The 24,570-nt window shown below is 46.6% G+C and overlaps 1 protein-coding gene across 1 annotated transcript in view; it reads right to left on the reverse strand.

Annotated features, from left to right (window-relative positions):
* CHD3 (chromodomain helicase DNA binding protein 3) overlaps nucleotides 1-21,616 on the reverse strand; it is a 66,237-nt gene extending 44,621 nt beyond the window's left edge. The window contains 4 exon segments of the mRNA XM_072977148.2: nucleotides 3,736-3,857; nucleotides 4,957-5,130; nucleotides 5,986-6,104; nucleotides 21,219-21,616. Of these exon segments, the coding sequence (XP_072833249.2) occupies nucleotides 3,736-3,857; nucleotides 4,957-5,130; nucleotides 5,986-6,104; nucleotides 21,219-21,558 (755 nt within the window). The 5' untranslated portion in view covers nucleotides 21,559-21,616.
* Nucleotides 21,617-24,570: the final 2,954 nt, after the last annotated feature.

Below are 24,570 nucleotides of genomic sequence, written 5' to 3' on the forward strand. Positions count from 1 at the left end.
CTGGGCTCTAGAGCGGTGGTTCCCAACCTCGGGTCCCCAGACATTCTTGGACTACAAACCCCAAAAGCCTTCACCACCAGTTGTGCTGGCAAGGGCTTCTGGGAGTTGCAGTCTGACAACCTCTGGCAACCCAAGGTTGGCAAGCACAGATCTAGAGAATCATCAGAACAAAGCCAATCAGGAATCAGCAGTGGAGAACCATGCTATGATCTCATCTCGACTACAGTACTTCTTAATTATTGATGGCCGTCACAACCCATAATGCACCGCAGACGATTAAAGGGTGCTATTAAAGAAATATGAGCTTTTACTTTAAAAGGGAGGGGAGAGAGAGCAAGCATCCAAGAGCAGGGCGGGGTGGGGGGAGGGAGCCTGAATTTATTTCCTTGCTAAATCCTTTCCAGAGATAGGCGGGGCTCCCGAGACAAAGACGGGCCTGAACAAAACAAAGCAGCAGCACCAGCAGGTCTGCTGTGCCTTGCATGCAGAGGCAAAGTAACAAGGAATGTGGGCAGGGAGAGGGAAATGGGGAGGCAGAAGCAAGTAAAAGGAGGAGATAAAGAGAAGGCCCAGCCTGTTAACTTGCTACTCCATATGGGAGCCACTGTACATCCAGAGAAAAGAAGGCAAGAAGAGGCAGAATATTAAAAGCAGATACCAAGAGGAAAGGAGGCCCTGGAGGGTGGGGGAAGAGACAAAGCCAAAAGCAGAGATGGATGGGGTATAATATTACAGTCTCATGGGGGGGGGGGGCTGGGGAAAAAGTGTATTTCTGCTTTCATCCTACAGAGAAGTCTTTGATTTTTCAGGGACACAAACTTTCAGCCCGAATCACAGTTTCCATGGCAGAAAGTGAGGAGGAATTACAGTGGACCCTCGACTTACAGACGGCTTGACTTACAGACTTTTCGAGTTACAGACTTCTCTGGCTGCAAAATTTAGGTTCGACTTGCAGCCTGAGAATCGACCTACAGACCAGAAAAAACTCAAAATGGAACAAAAATGGAACAAAAACGGCCAGTTACGGGATTAATCGGTTTTCAATGCATTGTAGGTCAATGGAGACTCGACCTACAGACTTTTCGACCTGCAGCCACCATTCCAATACAGATTAATTCTGTAAGTAGAGGGTCCACTGTAAAGAACCTTTTAATGAGGATGAAAGAGGACAGCGCAAAAAATGGTCTGAAGCTCAACATAAAAAAAACCAAGATCATGGCCACTGGTCCCATCACCTCCTGGCAAATAGAAGGGGAAGATATGGAGGCAGTGACAGATTTAACTTCTTTGGGCTCCCTGATCACTGCAGATGGGGACAGCAGCCACGAAATTAAAAGACGCCTGCTTCTTGGGAGGAAAGCAATGACAAACCTTGACAGCATCTTAAAAAGCAGAGACATCACTTTGCCCACAAATGTCCGCATAGTCAAAGCTATGGTTTTTCCAGTAGCTGTGTATGGAAGTGAGAGCTGGACCATAAAGAAGGCTGACCGACGAAGAATGGATGCTTTCTAATTGTGGCACTGGAGGGGACTCCTGAGAGTCCCCTGGACTGCAAAGAGAACAAACCTATCCGTTCTGAAGGAAATCCACCCTGAGTGCTCCCTGGAAGGACAGATCCTGAAGCTGAGGCTCCAATCCTTTGGCCATCTCATGAGAAGAGAAGACTCCTTGGAAAAGACCCTGATGCTGGGAAAGTGTGAAGGCAAGAGGAGAAAGGGATGACAGGGGACGAGATGGCTGGATAGGGTCATCGAAGCGACCAACATAAATTTGACCCAACTCTGGGAGGCAGTGGAAGACAGGAGGGCTTGGCGTGCTCTGGTCCATGGGGTCACGAAGAGTTGGACAAGACTTAACGACTAAACAACAACAGCCCTCCAAGATTTCCAGCTCTTCACAGAAAATATTTCAGAATATTTTGTGCTCAACCTCCCGTTCTCTTCATTTCCCCTGAACATGCCACCTTTCCTTTTGATTCTTACTCATCAGCTGTTTCTCCCTCCCTCCAGATCAGCCTCAGGTTGCCATCCACCCTTGTGGTTTTCTTCGCTTCTCTCCGACTCCTGACCCTGACTTCGGGAGTTGTCAACTGCACTCTTGAGCCAACCACAGAAGCAGCCAAACCAAACACGGGGGGGGGGGACAGAAAAGGGGCTCCCTCCCCCTCCTATCCTACCCAGGGGATGCTAGGATTGACCAGGAGAGGATGTTCTGTGTGTGTGAGAGAGAGAGAGAAAGAGAGAGAAAGAGAGAGAGAAAGAGAGAGCCATATGTGCTTCTACTACGACACCATTTTTGGTCCAGGTGAGGCTCTGTGGAGAACAGACACTCCGGTCAAGCCTTGGGGCTTTGCCATGGAAGTCAATGCCTGGCCTTAAACAGGAATTCTCATTCATGCAGACAGACTTCATGAGGGTGCTGGGAGGGTTATGGTTACTGATAGGGATGGAGATTTTTAAAAAAGGAATTTCACTCTGTAGGGTAGAAACCATACCCGTAACATCCGAAGAGCCCCTCTCTGGATTCTAAGGCTCCCGATTGTGTCTCAGCAACTCAACTGGTCCCTGAGGCACAGCAGGGGATCTTTAAGCCCTCAGGGAGCCTCCAAAGGGCTTCCCCAGCCGGCGTTCCAGCTTGATGGTCCTGAGGGAACACTTTGGCTGGTCGCAGGAGTAGGAGCAGCAGCAGCAACAATGCATTGCAAAGCCAGTAGCAGGGGAAGAAGGCAAGCTGCCTCAGGTATGGGCTGTTGCCAAACCGTTTAGAGCTAATTAGGATCCGGCGGAGAGCTTTACTACCCCTCCAGCCCCACAGGCGGCCCGTTCCCTCGAGCACCTGGCACAGACGCACGGCCTTGATTAAAACTGGCGAGGCCCAGGTGGCCTCGAGAGCCCACAAGGGTCCATGTCGGATTCCTGCCGTTGGTCACGGAAAGTGGTTGGCGGTCGATGGTGCCTCAGCCCGCCAAGCCAAAGCAGGGAGATGCGGTGGAGGCTGCCAAGGCCACTGGCGGCTTCCCTGTCACTGACAGGAGCTCAGCCTCGTCACAGGCTCGCAGCCAGATGAGCCCGCAGGTCTGTGGAGGCAGACGCCGAGTGGTTTGGTGTGTGTTCCAATCCTTGCGTTTAACAAGGCTGGGAGCTTGCTAAGAGCCATGAGCAGCCACTCGGCACCTCTGCTGAACATGCGGGTTTTCCTGTCCCTGACACCACATGCCATTCGCGGCGCAGCCTCTGAAGAGAGGCCTTTCCTTATACTGTACAACCTGGTATTTCAATTTGACAAGCCATTCACCGTCGTACATAACCCTCCCAGAGACAAACTGGAGCCTAAGGCAGGAGGGCTCCTCTCCAGAGAAAAGGTCTCCAAAATGCTCGAAGATCTTGGGGTAGTCTCTCCTGACACCACCGAATACAATTTTCCTTGTGGCAAGAAGCCGGAGGGGAAAACATATTCCTGTATTTAAAGAGTGTGCAAGTAATATGGGACCCACCTGAATAGCACAGCCAAACCGTAAAAAAATTTTTTTTACAACCATGCTTATGACCTTGGAAGAACTTTTTCTAGAAAACCAATTCATAATTGTCTGCATAAATGCATAGGCAGAAAGCCTAAAGCTCCAAACATTGAACGGGGATATATATATTTTTCCCCTTTAAAAAAAGGGACACATTTTAAACCCACTATTCCCCCTCTCCTTCCCTGGACCCAGACACATGGCAGAGATCTCACCTCATAAACTGGCTGAAAGCTTTGTAATTTGTCAGGGTGTGATAATCCTCCTCGGTGAAGACATGGTCCACGTCTTCCAGGCCCCAAGTCATGAGCAGCTGAGCAGACGATTTCTGCTCCACCTTCAAAGGGACATAAAACATTCAGGGCTTTTAAAGATTTCGAGGGCAGAGGCAGGCGGATTCCACAGGCCGAGGGACTCGAAGCCTCTGGGACTCATCCCAGGTTACAGCAGCCCTCAAAATGCAAAAGAAAAATTGGCAAAACAACGAGACTAAAGTTAGCCAGAAGTCCAGTTCCACCTTCTCTGAGTGGCCTGCAGGGCATCAGAAGGGGAAGCTACTCCAAAAACTATCAGTTGTCACAGCTTCCAGAGGCAAAATGAGTTCTTTCTTTGGAGAACAGAATCCTGTGGAAGGCACGGGGGAGTTGTAGAAGGAGCAACTGGGACAACCAGAACAAGCCTAAGGGGCCAAAGAGGGCTCAAGGCATGCAGACTGAGGCAACAAGCTCCCCACCACACTACTACTACCAAGGCCAGAGAGGAATCCGGGGACAGAAGAAGAACATCGCTGGAAAGAAACACAGCCAAAGCAAAGCACACCTCAAAAAAATACAGCACCACGTTCGGTATATCCAAACCTCACAGCTGCTGGAGCACCAGCGCTCCCCTACTCTACCTATACAAGGGCAGTGGCATTATCCCAAAGGAAGACTGGCATTTTGTGAGGCTCCCTGATAAATATGGAGGAATCTCACAAGCAGCTGGGAAAAAACGTGGTCCTCCTCCAACTGACTGGATACGGAGGCAGAAGGCCACCACTTGTTAGACTCCACTGCAGCTGCAGGAGCCATGCCCCAAAGGGGCAAGAATTGATGCTGTGAGGAAGAACAAGCCGGGGAGGGGGGGATTTGCCTGTAAATTCTGCTGGGTATCTCCAGCAAGTACGTATGGCAGCAGCAGCAGAAACAAGGCACTTCTGGGGGATAGCCCTGTGGTTTAGGTCTCTGGGCCTCTTTGACAAGGGCTGGATGAGAAAAAGGCCTGGTTTTTTGGTCGTTCTCCCTTCTGAGCCAGCCCTGCCTAGGGCACAAGCCGCACAAAAAACTGTAATTCTGCTCCTTCAATCTGAACCCAAATACTGAAGGGGATAGGGGGGCAGTGGCTGTGCCCCAGAACAAAGGTACTCTCATCACCCCAGGCTCCGGGGTCTCCCCTACCTTTGGCTTTTGCACTCCATCTTCTTCCGACTTTTTCCTCCTTTTCGTCTTTTTCTCTTTCTTCTCCCGATGCTTCCTTCGCTTCTTCTTTCCAAGGCCTCCATAGTCACTGCCGCCACTCTCCGATTTAGCCCGATACTCCTCTCTGTCTGACTCGAACTCATCCTCGCTAACCTGCCAAGAGAAAGGGAGAAGGGGAGTGCACAGCAATGAGATCATTAGCATTAATTAACAACCAGCATTCCTGCTGGGCTCAGAGAAGCCCCAGCCCAGGACAAGGGCCATCTGTTGATTAGGGCATAATAAAGAGCCTGAGCAAGGGTTTCCCCCCCCCCCAGCCCCTCCCCAGGAAACAAAGAGGAAACCTTCAAGAGGTGATTCTGCAAAATGCCCCCTGGCAAAGTGTTCCACTACAAAGCAGACGCCCCGAGGGAAAAGGAGACCATTGACAGGGAGAAGAATTTCTCAGACTGGTACAAAGCAGAGTGGCACAGAAAACCAACCTCTTTTCATTCAAAAGGAACAGGAAGAACATCAGCAGCCCAGCTTTTGGCTCTTGTCCCGCCCTAGTTACACATAAGCCCTTGGCATTCTTCTATCAGTGGACCACAAAGGAGCTGCAGCAATAAAACCTAGCCAAGTTTTTTTTTGGGGGGGGGGCTGTGAAGCTCCTGGGCCTGATCCAAGCTCTAGGGCTGGTTTGGCTTTTTGCTCCCTTCTCATTCCAACCCTGATCGGCTCTCCTGCACGAGAGGGTTGGGAAGGGAGCTTCTGAGTGCCAACCGGCTATCTCTGAAATACGGTTAAGATCACTTTCGCCACTGCCGTGGTGGCTACATCAGCTCCAAACATCCCCTTCCACCAAAAAGCAATAAAGCTCCAGTGACATGAGGCAGGCTTGAAACTGGCCAGCGACCGCCCTGGCTGGGGTTTGACAAAAGCTATCGTCCAAAAAAAGTAATGTTTCACTCCACTGCCACCCTCACTTGCGGAAACAAAGAAGGATAAGGCGATATTCCTGTAACTCACTAATTTTTTGCGCTTTCTTGGCTTCCCCGGCTTGTTCTCTTTCTGTTTTTTGGGTCCTCGTTTCTTCTTCTTGACGACAAGTGGGCTTTCTAAGTTGCACAGCTCTTCCTCCTCCTCGTCTGAAATATAGGGGTGGGGGGGGAAAAAGATTGAAAACAAGAGAGAACGGGAAGGAGTTCACTCATCTGCTTTGCCACTTCTGGACAACGGTCCTTCTAAGCACACTAGCATATGGAAACAATTATTCTCTCTCTCATGGCCGCCTCCAAATCCTCTCTTCCAGCTGGTCTCACCACTGCGCTCAAAGGACCATGCTAGGCAAAGCCGTGTGGGCTTTTGGAGTTCCCCTGTGGTCAGCTGTATCTAGAAAGGCTGACGGTTTCTTTGCTTTGGAAAAAAAAAAAAGGCCATTACTACTGTTTTGTTTCGTTTCAACTCCCTCCGGCTGTCAGAAGAGCAGCCATCTGTTCTGACAATCCCAAGACAGTTCCAGGGCACAGATTACAGTCCTCAAAGGAACGTCCACAAAGACCTTGGCTCTTTCGGCTGCAAAAGCCACTTGAAGCCAGAAAGAGGGGCAAGAAAGGGCTCGGCCTTTTAGCACAAGGAGCTGGAAGTTTCTATGGCATAATAGCTAGAATGGCTGTAAGCTAAAAACATTTATTGGCACCAGTCTTGTGGCTGTTATAAAGCCTTTCGACCTACTCTTTTGAGATACATACACAATGGCAAGGCAGCTTACTTATGCTATAAAACATAACAAAATTTCAAGTTATTAACACAATATTAAAATAGCACACAACAGGGACGCTGGCAAACCTTTGGGGACGAGTCTATGGTCCCAAGTCCTGGGTCCCAAGTCTGCATCCCTATGAAAAACAAGCTTTTCCCCCCAGAAAAAAAGGGGAGGGGTTTGTGTGTCGAGTCACCGGTGCGACTTAAATCTGACCTGACAGCGAGTCACGCAACTCAAGTCCTCATCCGTGGCAGATGATACCTTAGTATGAATGTAACATTAAAATGATAGCAGGTACGTATTTGTTAAACCAGAGCTCCATAAAATCATTCCAATACAAGTACGTAGCCAGGCAGAAAACAAACTGAGAAAAGGCATTCTGGGATGGCAACTTTACCCAACCTGACATGTCTGCTCAAATACCTCCTACAGCAGGCGAGGGCAAATAGAGATGTCCCATCTGCCCAATCTCACACCCGCCAGCCAGCCCCAGTGAACAGAGATGTGGAGACATGCCAAAACCTAAATGCTTTCCAGAAGCATTGTAACATACAGTATTTGGGGGCTATAACCTGCTCCAAGCCTTAGGGATGGGGAAGGCTACGAACCCCCTCCCCAAGGCAAGCTGGGGGTGGATGGTCACAGACACTCAACTGTGCAGCAGGTGTAGCAACGAGGCATAACTCCTTAATGGGAGTCACCCGGGCCAACTCCCTTCTTGTTCACACTCGCTGTAAATCAGAAGCGACTCCGCCAGCATCAACTGAAATTACTCCAGTATATTAAGACAGAGGAGGGACCATTAATCCTCTGCATTTTCTCCGACAGCTTTTCAACCTCCTGCTCCCTCGGTGCGCAGAGGAAGGCTCTATCTACCACGAGCTGCACGCAGAGGCTACACACACCGCCGACTCGTTAATATCACAGGACAGCCAGCTCAGTGGTAATTAGACGCTCCAGAGCCACTCTGCCCCCTTGAGCGATTTCTCTTGTCTTGCCAGACAAGGCGGGCGGAGAAGGAGACGGGGGAACCTTGCCACTAACCTGGCTGAGATTAATGCAGGACATAACCCCACCAAGCATCAATGCTTGGAAAACCCTTTTTTTTCCAAATTGGAAGGAACAATACGTCAGGTTGCCTTCGCCATCTGACCGACCCTGGGCTGAATAAGCTCTCGTTATGCTTCATTCAGCTCTGGACAACCCATCCTCTGCCTAAACCCAAGAGCCTTTTGACTGGGGAAAGGAAAAGGAAAGGAACAGAGATTCAAGATTAGCCCGCAGAGGTCGCTTCCTAGATGGAAGGAGGCTGGAAGTCTTTTAGGTCTAACCTCCTGCAAATAAAGCAGCGATACTCTTTCAAATCTCTACCCCATCATGACATTCATGTGGCAAACTATCACAGGCATAGCTTAACCCGGTGGTTCACGAGGTTAAGAGGTTCTTGGATAAAACTCCCAGAAGCCTTCCCCCACAACCCATGAGCTGTGGTGCTGGCCAGGATTTCTAGAAGTTGTCGTCCAAGAACCTCTGGGGACCCAAAGTTGGGAACCACTATCATAACCTAATCTAGGGGGCTCTTAGATAGAGGTCAACTAATGCTGTATCAAAAGGCACTGTACACCTATCCCACCTCTCGCTCGCTCGCTCGCTCTTTCCTTATTTTTCCTTATAAAGAAAGAGATGGAACAAATATCAGGAAAACTTGGGAACATTACAAGTCAAACCCAAAAGCTCCCGATCTTGTATAATGAGTTTGGCAAGGTAATTCCACGGCAAACATTTAGGGAGCACTTTCACTTCACAAGCTCATACAGGCCCCCCACGTTGATCCTTGTAACCCCAAGATGAGATAGGCTTAGCTTTAAGGTCTTGGACTTAGCAACTCAACTGGAGGGCCAAACTGCCATGGTCAGTGAATGCAATTGTCCTTTGGTGAATGGGCCGCTGAATGAAATTTAAAAACCCAGAATGATTCTCAGGTCTGTGGCTGCACGAGTAAATTAAGAATGGGATTAAGTATTTTGCAGATGGCGAAATCCTGTGCAACCATTACTGTCCCATGGAGTGCCCTGCCTGCCTGCCTGCCGCTCAAACCATTCTTTCAAAAGACACCCCAACGGCTCTACTTGCCACTGTCATCCTACATCCACCATTACAAAACCCACAACAGACAAGTAGTTTGGATTTCTAAGATTCGTCTTCATGGCACATGGGTCTTCGCTATACAAAGAGCCTCAGAACATCAGTTCCTCATTGTGAGTTCACAAAAAGGTATGAAGGGAAGCAACGCTGATGGAACATCTCAGGAGCCTCCAGGGACACGAATCCAATTCCATGGAGGAAAATATCAGCAAGGCAACAAATAAATGTATAGTAATTCAATTTATACTAGTACAGCTGGATCAAACATTCCTCCTTTCCTTCTTTAGAGATCCCTGCAGATTTGAAACACAGGTGAAGAGTCTCTCAGACTCTGAGGAGCATTTCCAACTGTATCTGAAGGACTGTTATCTCCTCAGGTGAGTCTTCCTGGCCCTTAAGATCTTCAGAGGCTCTTCTCTCAGTCGAATTCCCATCACTGGCACGTCTGACAAGGACACGAGAGAAGGCCTTCTCTGTGGCTGCTCCCAGGTTCTAAAATGCACCTTCCGGGGAGATTAGATCAGCCCTCTCCCTTTCATCCTTCCCACTGACTGCTAAAGACTCATCACTTCAACCACTTTTTATACTGTATTTTTTTAAAATATTATTATAGTTGAATTGTTTTTTAATGAGTGATTTACTGCATTTCTAATTTTATTAGTTTTTAACAGTGTAAGCTGCCTTGGACCTCCTCATCAGAAGAAAGGCTGACTACAAATAATACTAAATGAATGGATGAATAATTCATTTATTGTGGAAAAATCAGTCAGCTTGTGATCTAAGCAGGGATGAGCATTCCAAAGCTTCAGGGCAAGATATCTTTCTACTCAAACCATCTGGTGACTATAGAGACAGCTTGATGTGTCTTTTGGTGAGGAGAGACCCTGGCCCATCTAAAACAGGAAGTTTTAGCTTCCTGTTCTTACTCCAGTTTAAACAAACAAACAAAAAACTGCAGATGAGATTAAATCACCCTATCTTCACAAACTTTCACCCATTCATGGTCATGAATTAGCCTACTTACTTCAAATGGAAAATAATGACTTCAAGAACTGGAAATACCCTTTCTTGCATAAACAGTTAAAATTTTCAGGGGTTTTTTACAGGCTGAAACTTTCAGCCAGTATTTCCAATGACCCACAATCACAGACTTAAAATAGGAATTAATTAATACTGTACATTCATTCATTCACAGACTTAAAACAGGAATTCATTCATTCGTTCATTCATTCAACTTCTATACTGCATATCTGGCTACCAAGACCACTCTGTGCAGTTCACAAAATGATAAAACAAACAACAATTTAAGAAATAGGAACATAATAATTAAACAAAAACCGAAAATAAACATCCACATACACAAAAGATGTCAGAATAATTAAAATTAATTTTAAAAGGCAAGATGGCAGGACAGGTGATATAAGCGCTGAAAAAGCCTCTGCTTTTATTTCATTCATTCATTCATTCATTCATTCATTCATTCATTCATTCATTCATTCATTCATTCATTCATTCATTCATTCATAATTAGACCAATTCCTTTAAGATAATGATAGCCAGAGAACTATCAAGAGGTGTAGATCTTTTGTTTCCAGTAATGCAAAGGATAAGCTAATTTTCCATCCAATATCTGAGTAAAAATTATCCCCATTTTTACAGAGAAGAAAATGTCCTCCTCAAAGTTTCATTGGTACTTAGAGAATATTACATTCATTTTAGCTGCCTGATCAAACTTAATAAAGGAAAGGCAGTTGCTTTTGACTCCAGGTCAGCGGCCATAGTTTTCAGTACTCCCCAACGTTAAAAGGAAAGAGGTCAACTTCTTGCATGCAGTGTATCAGGAAAAGGTTAATATGTTAATAGACGTGTGCTGAATTGTTACATGGCAAAGCAGTCAGAAATATAATAAATACCCTGTTTTCCCGAAAATAAGACAGGGTCTTATATTAATTTTTGCTCCAAAAACCGCATTAGGGCTTATTTTTAGGGGATGATTTATTTTTTTTTTTTCATTTACAACAATCTATGTTTATTCAAATACAGTCATGTCATCTTATTCTAGTTGCTGCACAAGGGTGGAGGGCGGGGGTTTCTCTTAACTGGGGCTTATTTTTAGGGTAGGGCTTATATGATGAGCATCCTGAAAAATCATACTAGGGCTAATTTTCAGGTTAGGTCTTATTTTAGGGGAAACAAGGTGTGAGAAGTGGCACGTTTCAGAGTTCTACCTCCTCATTTTATATAACATGTAAAATGGCTTGATACCACCCAAAGAACTTCACAGCTGGTTTTAACGTATTATGCCCTAAATGTTTTGCAGGCTGGATTACCTGAGTGTACCTAAATGACCCAGCCAATTTTCCTATTAAATTGAATTAGCACATAAAATAAACAGCCCAGCAGGAATCTGAATTTATGTTTCCCCAGTTCACCACATAACACTGGTTCCCATCTAATAGTGGCTTGTTCTGGAGACAAGGTGAAGCCTGTGAAACTATCTAGAAGCCTCAGAAATTGTGTACTCTTAGCTATTTCACATCCAAGCCCCTTTTATGGATTGAAAACTGATTGAAGAACCAGAAGCAGAGAGTATGGCCAGTCTTTGCAATGGAGGAATACGAGCAGCGAGGTCTCTCAGGGTCCTGTACACAGACTGAGACTTTTTTCATTTGTTTCATAAGCAGGGTGGATTTGATCTAAATCATGATTTAAATTTTTTTTAAATCTGCATTTTTATTAACATTTTAAAAAATTGAATTTTCAAAAAAAAAAAGTTTAAATCATGTTTTAAACAGTGATTTAAATCAATTTTTTAAATCATTGATTTTTATCCACCCAGTTTATAAATATCCCAAAGCTAAAGCTGGTGCCAATGAGTGGTGAGGAAGCCCAGCTTTCCTGATGGCATCAAATTATATAGGATGGCTAGGAGAAAAACAAAGTGCTGGGAAACGAATCGCTCAAAACTGGGGACATGGGCATTAAATGGCATATGAGATTCAAAGTGAGCGATTGTAAAGTGCTAGATACAGAAACAAAAAATTTACAAGCTTGCGTACATACTAGAAAGCTACAAGCATGGGCTACTCCAGTGGGTTGGAAGTCAATGTTCTGCTTACAGATTAACCAGATTCTTTTTTTAAAAAGCCAAGACCAGAAAGAAAAAAGAGCAGGGGTGGATATTTAGTTGACTAAAGCTGCCAAAGGCTGACCCAGAAAGGGACCCTGAGGTTACAGTGGATAACCTGATGAAAATCTTGATCTACTGTAATGTCTCCTATAAAGAAAACTAAGTGTTCTTCCAATGTTGGCTTAAATTAGAGAATAAACCAAAAGTAAACAGCCACGATCATAATGGCACTACACACAATGTGACAACACTCGCAATACAGTTTCAGTCTCCTCACACCTGACAAAAAACACTGTAAAGTTCAGAAAGGTGCAGAAAAGGGCGGACGCAGCAAGCAAGGGCCGAAACTATCCTTTGAGGAAGAAACATTACAACATTTAAGGCAGTGTAGGTTAGGAAAAAAGGCGAACAAAGTGACAGATGCCAGAGGCATGTTTAAACTCATGGTGGTGAGGAGAAACCTTTCCCAGACTTGAGCCCGGGTTCGTCCACTGAAGATGGATGGTAGGAAATTCAAGACAGATAAAAGGATAGGCTTCACACAGCAGATGGTTAAAACTGTGGGATTTCACTGGCACCAGATGTAAGGACGGCTGCCCATTCAAACTGGACAAATTCGTGAAGAGAGGGCTACCAAGGACTGCCCCTAATGGTGGATATTCTCTCCATCGAAAGAGAGGGAGGGGGCCACCATGTTATCAAGTGCTAGGAAACACTAGCAGGAGGCTGATTTTGTGGTCACGTCCTCTTTATCTCTATAGGCTCCCCAGGGCAACAGCTAAGGCCACTAGGAGAACAGGCCTCTGGCCTGAGTCACGGGGGCTCTTCCTAACACGGACAGAAAAAGTTTGTCTTTTCCACTACAACTACCAGCATCCTCATCAAGAACATTCATAACCACCGTCCAAGATGCTTGGGCTCCCTCGGCACCCTCGAGAGTCACCTCAGACATTATTAGACTCGTACGTAGGATCTGTCCCATCACAAGAGCCACAATAATCCTCAGTCTCTGGGGGGTCCTCCAGATGTTCTGCCTTTCAACTCTTAGAAGTCCCAGCCGGCGTGGCCAGCGGTCAGGGATTCTGGCAGCTGATGGCCAAAACATCTGGCATGCCAAAGGTTAAAAAACCTCTGGCTGGACAACCACTTGTCCGAGTATTTTTAGAATCTGGGTGACAAAGGCATTCCGATGGAGGCAGACAGAAGTCCTCGTCAGCAGTAACAGCAGCACAGCCAGGACAGAGAGGAAAACATTACCTTCCAGCTGGAGAGTTCAACGGCAGGGAGCCAGAAGTCGTCAGCACCACCACCACCCAACCAACGTCTGGCAGATGACCGACAAGGCAGTGTGCCGTGTCGGGTCTTACCTCCTGGCCCCTCTACGCTCCTTCCCCTTCACCCTCCCACCCACCCCGCCAGCCACAGGACACAAACGACTGTATAAATCACAGCTGGCACTAATTGGCTCCCTGCGCCAGCAGCTCGGCAGAGAGGTCGCAGGCTAAACGGGGCTGCAGGAAGCTAAACTGCCCTCTCGTGCTCCCGTGGGGGGTGGGGAGGTTCCTCTGGGTCAAAGATTAAACACACTGACTACAGAGAAAGCCAGCATGCGTGGGAATAGCAGGGCATCCCCTCTTTATGGGTAAACAGAGCGCCTGTCCGGCTTGCCTTTCAAGGTGGCACGCACTGCGGTGCACATCGAAGCCCCTTCTCTCCCCAACCGCCCGGCATCAGAAACTCAGAGGCGTCTTGTAGGCCAGCCAATTTTTCCCCACTCGTGTCTGATCTGGCCTCCCTTTAAAGCTGTGCCATGCTCAAAAATAGTCCTGGGAGTCGCTCAAACAGCTATATCTGGCCCGTGGGGAAGCACTCGGCATACAGAGGTTGACACTGTGTCAGCCCAACTCCACCTCCTCGGTTGAGATCTGTTCCCCACCCCACACCCACCCCTTCCCCCCTCCCTCTCAAGTATCTGAGATCAGACAACTCACACAATGCAGGCACGCCTGCCACATTTCAAAGACCATCCAGCCGCTGGTCAGATCTCCCCTTCAAAACAGGGCACAAAAATACATGTTCCCCAGCCGACCTCCTAATTTTAATGGCCTGAATTAAAGAAAAACAACAACAACCACAGGTGCACAAACAAGGTCCAGGTTGAACCAACCAAGAAGTGGGTCCTCCGCCACACACAGCCTCTCAGACTGAGGTGTGTTGACATGGGATGTTCATTGCAACACAATCCTTATCCCCATTGAGCCACTTTCTTTTTCATGGATTTTTTTTTACATCTTGCAAATGCAGCCAAAATCTTACTCCCTTCCAAAATCTCCCCACCCACCGTTCAATTACCAAATCCTTTCAGAGAAATGGATATTGGTGCAATAGCCACCATCCAGCCCTCTCATCTCCCACCCACCCACCCAACCTGCTTCCCACTTCTCCCTTTCCCTTTCTGATCTGGTTACATTTTGCATCTGGTACAATCCTAGCTCTTTCTGACAATACAACATTTATCTCCGAATCCTCCAAGCTGATTCACCTTGTTGCATTGCCCTCATACAACGCCGCCTTCCTTCCGCTTCTGATGGGATGGAATTGACAAATACGAGGGGGGGGGAAATACATCAGGGCATGCTTATCAGACACCCCTCCCCTGCAACTCTTGTCAATTTCTAATCCATCTATCAATCTTTTTTTCCTTCCTACTTCTTCCAGGCATTCTTGTTCCCCCCTCTACCCCCCTTTTCCTAATCATAATATTGGCACACATGCGCAGACGATTCTTATATTTGGCAGGCAATCAACTAGAATTTTCCACACACGTGATATTTCTACTCCCTACCTTGAAAATATATATTATATAAGGCTAACAAAGGATCTCGGAAAGGAAGTGGGGGTAGGGGGGAAAGGAATGTAGATGTGTAGCCATAACTACAAATTACAGAAAGACCAACCGAGCTCAGAATTTGCCATTACTTGCACGACCATGTTTATGCATTTCAGTTTAATGCAAAAAGAAATGGACGACTCGTTTGGAAAGAAAGAGAGAGAGAAAAGAACTGCGCCTTTTATCTGTGCCGGTTAATGGAGGAACATAACAGCCATTTCCATTAGTGAGAAATCTTAATCATCACGGTAAAAACAGTCATGCGGGGACAGGGGTGGCTGAAGAAAAAAACACAGCAGTTCCATTGAGAACGGGGAAAGATTTACAAGGCAGTTCCATGTGATGGTTTGTCTTCAAAAAGCAATGCTGGGTTAACTGGAAAACGGGCTTTTCTAAACCATGGTTTCTCAAGAGGTGGGCATGATAGGACGAAAGGAAGAACGAAGCCATCACGTTTTCAAAAATAGCTCGGCAACCAGCTGCCATCTCTAGCCAGCGGCTGGAAACAGAATGGTTGTCTTCCAGCCAGTTACACAGCTACAAATCTAGACTAGAAGGGCACCAGCTGGCACGGGGGGCACTGCTGGCACGCATGGCCAACAGATCTATGTTCCAAAGCAGGCGGGTGAGGTCAGGGCACGAAGGCTTCCTCCCTTGATCACACAGGCCTTCCTGTCTCCCAGAAGTGGAAGGGAGGAGAAACAACATATTTGAAAGGAGAACATGACCCAGAGAAAAAGGTGGCCTGGAAAAGCTAGCTCCAAGCGTTATCAGAACACAAACTTTCATGGATCAGATTCAAATGATCCTCCCTGGACTGTGCTTGAAACATTGAAGAATGGGCTGCAGTTTTAAAAACACTTCTGCATGATCTGTCTAGTGTTGCCGGAACCTCTTCTTCCATTAGCGGATGGGTGTTTTCCAACCACAATCTTGGTTGGCTTGTTTATCTATCTTCTGTGTCAATTTGCCTCCACCTTCCCCTGTTGCCCCTGCTTGGCGCTTGCATCCAACACTTATCTTTCTTCTGTTGCAAAGTCAGTACTTCTAATCTACTTGGGTGGAAGGATAAAAATTATTTATTTATTTATTTATTTTATTCATTCATTCATTTTATTTATTTCCATTTCTGTACCATTTCTATTTCTCAGAAACTTTCAGCAGCCAAGAAGCTCCAATATCTGGACATTCTCATTCACAGAATATTCAGCTCACTCTTGAGTCCAAAACACCTCTGAATCAAATTAGTCAAGGGCTACAAAACTGTGCAAACCTTGGTATAACCTGAAATAAATTTGGGGGAAATACAGTGGAAAATATCATCACATCCACATCCATCTCATATCTGACTATCCCAGAGATGCCAGCATCTTTCCGCACAGAACTAGTTATTGATCACTGTCATAATACTCAAGATCACAAGCACAGGTAAACCTGGGAGGGTATTTGAGGAAAATCACCCGTACAAGTTTTCTCTCAAGGCAACATCAATTCTGAAGTCAAACCATGACATTTCATGCCCCTAACATGTACCTTCTCTCAATACATCTTTGATACATGCAGCCCTGTGTCCATTTTAGGCACCCCATGCCCCCGGGGAGATCAAGATGTCACAAGAGAACATGACCAAACATTTATTTATGTAACGACAGTTTGTACCTCCTGAAACTTACATCTTGCAGGGATCCTTATGGCAATCTATTAACGCAGGAATGTCCCAAAAGAGGGTCCTACAGATCTTCTTATAAACTCCAACTCTAAGCAGCCCTACAGCCAACTTAAGGGCGCAGAATGGTGAGAATACCAGCTGAATACCTTGAGGACCACGATTTGCAAATAACTGCGAAGTATAAAGAAAACAAAATACCTGGCTCATAGGCTCAACAGTTTCCTCCTGCAAGCAATAAAATATCTACTTTACAAGATTCTTCCCCACATGAATTTTTATTACGTAGGATCATGGCAGAAAAACACTTTAGCCATTTTCAGCCCTGTAAATCAGCACTCAAAGACTGCACACTGAAAATACCATAGGCATCTTGGAGGGGCTAGCACTCATGAGGAAATCAACACTGACTTGTAGTAAAGCATCCACCTCTTGGGAAGCTTAGCACCCTGCTGTGGATCTCCAGCTTAGATATAATAAACAAAAAGGCTAAACTGAAAAGGCTCATGCTGTCCATCACCCACTCCAGAGGTGAGGGAGACTTACCCATGAATGCTCACAATCGCTGTCTAGTTTATATAAATAAAAATCTAGGTCTTCATGAAGGTTCTAGGGATGCAGCAACAATTAATAACTGCCTGAGGTCAAATTCAATCAGAGACGCTTTCACCGACTGCACTCTTTCTGGAAAGATCATATCCATTTTCGTATTACTTGGAAGAGCCACAGTAGACACTTCAGTTTTTATTTTGGAACAATACAAGTCATTGTGTGTTGCAAGGACCGTTTCTCAGCTACAGCCACAACTGTAGACAAGAAGGAACCACCAACGATTTTCGTATCACCAGATCAGCTATTTACAAACAGATTTGCACATCCTTATTTGCTGTGTCCGTGAACTGATGCACAGCCTTCCTACACCATGACTTCAGCTAAAAGTTCCCAACCATTTTATTTAATAAAGTGTGTAATATATTCCTATTTAGGGTTTCCCCCCATTCATTTTCGGCAATCTTGGTAGTCCATGAGGCCCATGAGTATCTGGAAATTGTTCCCTAGACCTACCAATGCCACGCTTACAGTTTAACAATGGAGAAGTTCCTTTTATTTTATATAAGCAGAAATTTGGCTTTTAAGCATTATACGGGCCCCCTGAGAACGAGAACTGCACCGTCAGCACAAGTAGAGCTACCACTGCAGATGTTTGAATCCTAAAAAAGTATGGTTGTTGTGTGTTTTTTCGGGCTCTTTGGCTGGGTTCTGAAGGTTTTTCTTCCTAACGTTTCGCCAGTCTCTGCAGCCAGCATCTTCAGAGGACAGGAGTTGCTCTGGTCTAAAGAAATACTTTCTGTAAAGGTTACCACAGTATAAGCTAATATCTTGTCTCTATAAGCGCTGTAAGCCAGGTGGATCCAGAGAAGCCGAGCAACAGGACATGCAAGACCCACATTGTGCAGCTGACAGAATTCATTCCAACAAGACTGGGGACAGCTATTGATGCAGATGAGCTTAAAAGAGGACTAGATATATTCACAGAGGAAGGGAAATGCAACACACAGGTCTCAATTGAAAAACCACATACACGAAAGACTCCTTGGGGGTGAGTCCTGCTGCTCCCCACAGGTCTGCCATCATCTCGACAACCAGCCTGGTGGAGCTTGTCAGATGAGTAAGAATCATCATCATTTCGCAATGAACTTGGTGGGGCCACATACTCATCCTATAGGACAGAAAGTAATTTTGCTTCTCCTTTAGCTTCAGTTGCCTTAATATATAAACAAAAAGCAAGAGAACATAACCTTCTCCTACATGTCTACCACTCGTTATTATTGGTAAATTCCCTGATATCCTTCATGATACATAAAGAAGTGCAATGAAATAGAGGTGCCACTGATAAATTAGCAGGGTCTAATTTATTGTTTTGGGACACACTGTTGAGCAGGTTTTAAATACTGTATGTATTCCTGGATACTGTAATTAGTTTTCATGACCAAAGGAGGCTAGCTGAATAATGTTATTGGTAACCCTGAAAGACCAAGAGTTATTTTATTCCACTCATTTATTCACAACATTGAGAAAGCATTCAACAAGGACCCATTCCTCATTCCCATTTCCAACCAGCAGCCCAAGATCTTAGTAACTGCTGGCCCTGATCCAGTCATGTCAGTATCAGAAGACGACAAACCCATTCTCTTCCAAACCTGGCCAATATCACAAAACACTACCCGACCTGTGCGCATCAGTCCTTCTTCCCTCATTCCGTTACTTTTCAAAACATGCTGATGGCCCAACCAGAGAACTTCTGCTCCTAACTACCAGCCAGTTCCACCACAAAATACTGTACAACTGTCAGCCCAGAGTTGGGAGAAGTTATTCTTCTGGGCTACAGCTACCACAATTTTCTAGCTGTAGTGGCACGAGAACTGTGGGAGTTGGAGCCCCCAAAAGTAACTTTTCCAAGTCCTGTGCCAATCACCGCAGCTCAGCCCAGTCATTCCATGCGTCAATTCTCTTGCTCTGTTGTTTTAAGGCAGCCTTTGGCTCCTACCACAATTAGGATACAGTTATGATCCCTTTACCGTCAGGGCACACTTTTTTATAACATGCACTTTACCCCATATCTACACCACCACCACCACCACCTCGGCTTCCATCATAGCTCTCAGACCGATGCCCAGCTCCGTTAAGGAAGTGCTCCCACCTTCTGTCCAACCTGGCCGGTCTCTTTCCTCCAAAAGCGCTTCCCCTTCTCTAGGTTTGTCCTTTCTGGTTCTTACGTGTCACCAAAGTGTTTTGCAACTTCCGCTGACCTTAATAGGGGCTTTAGGGAGGGATGTGAGATTTCCAAAGAAGAGCTTACTATAGCTCCCCCCCACACACACACACACAATGATTTTCCAAGGCTGAGCAAGGGATTTGAACTTCTGTTTCCCAAGCCCTTGTTTGACACTTGACCCCCTACACTCATTTGTCCTCTCCTGCCAACCTGTTCGTTCCTAAGCCCAGGGACACAGTGGTACTTGACATAGGCAGCTCCTGAGTGCAGCACTTTGGAAATGTGGGGTGACCCCCTTATGCTGGGACCCCAAGACACACACACACAGTGCCTTGGGTGTCCTTAGGAGATGGGTCACCAAAGCACTTGCTGTTCGCTTGGGACCTCTTTATTTATTTCCCTTATTTATTTCTCTTCTCCCCTTATGTGCCCTCCCCTGGATCTGGCCGACAACTTGAGTCAGTGTCTCCATGGATTTCTCTGTATTTAAGGGACCCAAGGGGTTGGAGAGCATGGGAACGTCACTATTTTTAGGGAAGGACTACAACTCCCAGATTCCCCTGCGGCAGCACAGAGTTATGGGATTTGTAATCCCCCCCCCTCAAAAATAAAAGCGAGAGAAAGGTCTCTTGGCTCTTCCCTGGCAAACCACCAGTGCCTGCCTATCCCAAAGCCCTTCTTCCCCCCCCAATCTGTGGGAGAGAGGCCTTGTTTACAAACAAACCTGCCCCTCCCTCCCTTGACCGGAAGGAAGCAAACAGAGATGCCTTGGGGGGGCACCTTAAAAAAATACAAAATTTTGGGGTAAATAATGGCTCCAAAGAGAAGGGGGATGGGGGGTTGAAACGAAACAACCTCCCCCCCCCGAACAGACAGACACCCTAACTCGTCCTTCTCAGGTAAGGGAGCTCTCACCCCCACCCCCAATTTTGGTGTATGTGTGTGTGTGACACTACCCCCCCTTTCTTCCCCTCCCTCCCAAGAAGCTGCTGACAGGGAGGCAGGCGACTGAGAGACCCCTTGGCGGCGGCGGGGGGGGGGGGACGGCCAACTGACCGACTGAAGAGCTTTAGGCCTCACACACAGACACCCTCCCCCCCTCCCACAAAACACCGGCTCTTCCTCCCCTCCACCGCCCCAAACCAGCCCACCAACCACCCTTCCAGAAAGAGAAGGACTGGTTCAGTTTGGGGGGGGGGGGAGAGGTGGAAATAATAAGAATTAAGCCTCCCAGGCAGGCCTCGCACTTCTTCGCTGCTGCGCCTGTTTCCCCCCCCCTCACCGCTTCGTCGTGAGGGCCTAAAAGAGGAAACGCGGGGAGGAGAGGGGGGGCGCCTCGTGTGTGCGTGTGTTTGGGTCAGGGGGTGTGGGGTCTGAGGGGACCGCTCAGGGCTCTCTTTCCCTCCCCCCAGACACACAAACACACACAACCTTCCCGCCGCCGCCCCCCCCGTCCCACCTCTGCCAGAGCCGTTTGGGCAGCGCGCGCGCGCCAAGGCAGGCCGGCCGGGGGGGGGGGAAGAGACACCGCGGGGGGGAGAGAGGCGGAGTGGGCGCCGCGTGAGGGCACTCGGGGGAGTGGGGGGGGGCGGGGGGGCGCCCACCCCTCGCTCGCCAGCCGCCGGGTTGTTTACAAACAACCCTCCTTCTTCTTCTTCTTCTTCTTCTTCTTCTTCTCCTCTTTCTCGCCGCCCCCCCCCCGCCGCGCCGCGAGCGCCACTAAAAATAAAAGCGCGCGCTTTCCCGGTGACGGCGGCGGGTGAGGAGGGGGGGTGGAAACAGTGGACTGAAGGGAGAGAGAGAGAGGGAGGGGGGGTTCCGATTAAAGGGCCAGCCGTGGGAAGAGGGAGTGGGATTGAGGGTCGGAGGGGGGGGGGTTTCTTTTGATACCTGGAGGCGCCTCAGCCCTTTCGGCGGCGACCGGTGCGGATGCTGCTGCTGCTGCTGCTGCTGAGGGGGGCAAAAGCAACGGCGGCGGCGAAGGCAGAAGCGGCGGTGGTGGCGGCGGTGGCGCCTCAGCCAGAGCCCCCGCCGCCACAGCCACAGCCGGCGGGAAGATGTCGCCTGGGCGGTTGTCCCTCGCCCCGTCGTCGTCTTCTTCCTCCTCTTCTTCCTCCTCTTCTTCCTCCTCCTCCTCTTCCTCCTCTTCGTCTTCGTCCCCCTCCGCCTCAGACACCACCATCGCCGCCGCCTCCTCCTCTTCCTCGTCCTCCCTCAGAGGGGAAGCCATGGTGGTGCTGGAGGAGGAGGGGGGGGTTGAGGGTGTGGGGGGGTGTTGGAGGGGGGGGTTGGGAGAAACACAAGAGTGGGGGGGGGAAGAAGCCGGAGGGGGGGCGCCCCCCTTCCTTCCTTCCCTCTCTCTCGGCCCCCCCCTTTCAAATCACCTCAGCAATTAAAAATAAATAAATTAAAAAGTCCCATGAATGGGGGGGAAAGGAAGGGGGGAAAAAAAACTCTTCTTCTACAACTTTCTCTTTCCTGGAAAGGTTTTTCTCCTCAAAACCACCAACCCCCCCTTGTCTAAAAAAAAAAAGAAAAGAAAAAAAAATTAAGTTTAAGGGGGAGAGACAAGAGTCTATTTAAATTCTTAAAAGGGGGGGAAGAGCCCAGGATAATATTTTCCACAAGAGCAAGAAACAAAAATGGCCGCCCTTAAATTATTTTTAAAACAGACCCCCCCAGGAGGTAAAAAGATATATATTTCTCTCTCCCCCCCCCCACAGGAGGAAAAAAAAATAACACACACACACAAAATGGCTGGCTTAGTTTTAAACCCCTCTTCCTTAGGGTTAAAAAAAATCTCTTCCCCCCCCCTTTGCAAAAAAAAAAATCAGCTCCAATTAAAAGCAAGCAAGAAACCCCATGCAAGGAGGAAAAATCATAATCAAGATCAAAGGCTTTTTTTCTTCTTGCTGTTGTGATATTTTCTTTGCAATCTCCCCAAGATCTGTGATCATGAACAATATTTAGACATTCCTGGCACAGGGGGGAAACTGACAAGATTTCTGCATAAAACAAAGATGGCTGCTCTAAATTATTTCTTTTTTTTTTTCTTATGCTCTCTCTCCCTCTCCCCCCCACCTCCCTCAATAAAAATATTTTTTACAAGGAGGGGGGAAGAGAGAGAGAGAGAGAGAGAATGAAAAGGTTGGATTAATCAGTACTCATGCTCAGTTATGACATCAGCATAAAATTGTTAAAGGTTAACTAGTTCCATACTAGTAAGACCATGACTTTTGTGTGTATGTGAGTGTGTTTCTGGGTGTCTGCTTTACTAGGGAAGAAAGAATAGGGGAGTTTTATTATTCCTCCCCCCACACACACAGAGATATTTTTTTTCTAACTTTAAATACTTCAGAAGGGAGTGGTTTAGTTCTTTCGTTTTTTCCTCTAGGGCAAGAAAGGAAGAAGAGAAGAAGGGGGGGAACCCTGATTACTGCAATTAATTAAAAGATTTTATCCACTTTCATTAAAATTTTTTTACCCACGTTTGCATAAGTAGATTGCACAGTTTTCCAAGACAAGACTGGGTTGGCTTGTTTTTTAAAATGCTTTTAAAAGCAGTTATTTGGGGAGGCAGACTTCTGTACAGAAAGCAGTTCCCCCTCCCCCTTAGATCTGTATATTATTTCCACTTAAAAAACAGCAAGGTTTCGAATGGGTTAGGTTTGCCCCAATAAGAATAAATGAATGTAACATTATTAAAGTGCAGCATTACAAAAATTTTACCTCTCTTGCAAACTGTTTTTTTTTTTTACAGCAAACAGCTCAAGGTCTTTTTTTTTTAAATCAGATTTTGGAAATAATTATGGTCACAATCCAGAAGAGAGCTATGCACACTGAACTCCCACAGAAATCTTTGGGGCTTAAGTTTGTGGCAGCAACACTATAGACATGTCAGTTATATATAAGTAAGTTCAGTGAGGCTTACTTCTGAGTAGCTACATACGGTTTGTAGTGTACCTCCCTTTCACACCATGGATTATAACAACGCCCCCCTCATTTTTTTAAAATGCAAAAAGAACACACAACCAAACAACTTCACGAAAATGCAGAATGTAGTTGTGCTTATTATAATTTTGGACACGTCGTGTACGTCAGTTTTTGAGACTAAGACTTAGTGATTTTTTAAAAGTTTCTTTTTCCTTGTGTAGAGAAAAATCTTTACCTCTACGATAGAGCCAGTCTGGTATATGGATAGAGTGGTGGACTGGGACTCCAGAGACCTGGATTCAAATCCCTGCTTTCTGATTGAATTCACAGGTGGGGAGGGGGCGGCACTCAGTAAAGCCACCCCTTAAGTAGCTCACATCCCTTTAAAACCCTTTTTCGGTTGCTGTGAGGCAGATGCAACTTGATGGCACATAACAAACCAAACAATATAAAACAGGCTCAGAACCAAGGCAGTGTTTTTAAAAGAAAAGTTTTACTGTTGAAATCAGAAGCTTCTGATAATCTCCCATTTTGGTGTATGTTACATTTAAGTAAATGGAGCTTCTCATCCTATCCGTGTATCTGAGCACTTGGAAACTGAGTTTGCCAGGGCGCCGCCCCCCCTTGAATCCACGAAAGAGAATGGATGTAGAAGTGAGTTTAACTTTTTGAAAAACATAAGGGCCAATCTAGGAAGTCCCTGAATACTACAGAATATTGTTGCTGCAATCCATAGAGGTAAATCCACAGCCCAGGGCCAATGTGTACCTTGAGTGGATTCCATAGTTCAGAGGAAGGTCATTTTACTGGCAAGCTGCCGTGCAGGAGAGAAGTTCAGGCAATGGACAGTCCTGCAGCTTGGAAGTAAGCAACTGGTGGCCCTCCAGACATTGCTGGATTTCAGCCTCCATCAGCCTTGGACGGAAGGGCCAAAGGTCAGGGATGGTGGCCCTGTGGCATTTGGAGGGCCCAGCACTGCAGGATGGGCTTCAGCATGAAGCAAAGTTTTCAACAGGACCCTAATCCTGCAAAATAATATTTTACTCAAGTAATTTTGCTTGCGTTATAGAAACTGATTGCACAAATAACAAGGGTCATTCTGGAGGATATGCAAATATTAAGCCAGCTCATAGGATCTAATATGGGAGTTTTATTTAAAAACCTGCAATATACCCTTGTTGCAGTTTTCAGACTGATTTGGGCCTTGAAAGGATCTTGTAGAACTTTAAACAGGACTATGGCATTTAAAGAAGCACAAGGCTTTTATTACCCTTCTAATACCTGATTCTAAAATTAATACCATGTTTCT

Source organism: Pogona vitticeps, chromosome 6, assembly GCF_051106095.1.
Source record: "Pogona vitticeps strain Pit_001003342236 chromosome 6, PviZW2.1, whole genome shotgun sequence".
Taxonomy (NCBI): Eukaryota; Metazoa; Chordata; class Lepidosauria; order Squamata; family Agamidae; genus Pogona; species Pogona vitticeps.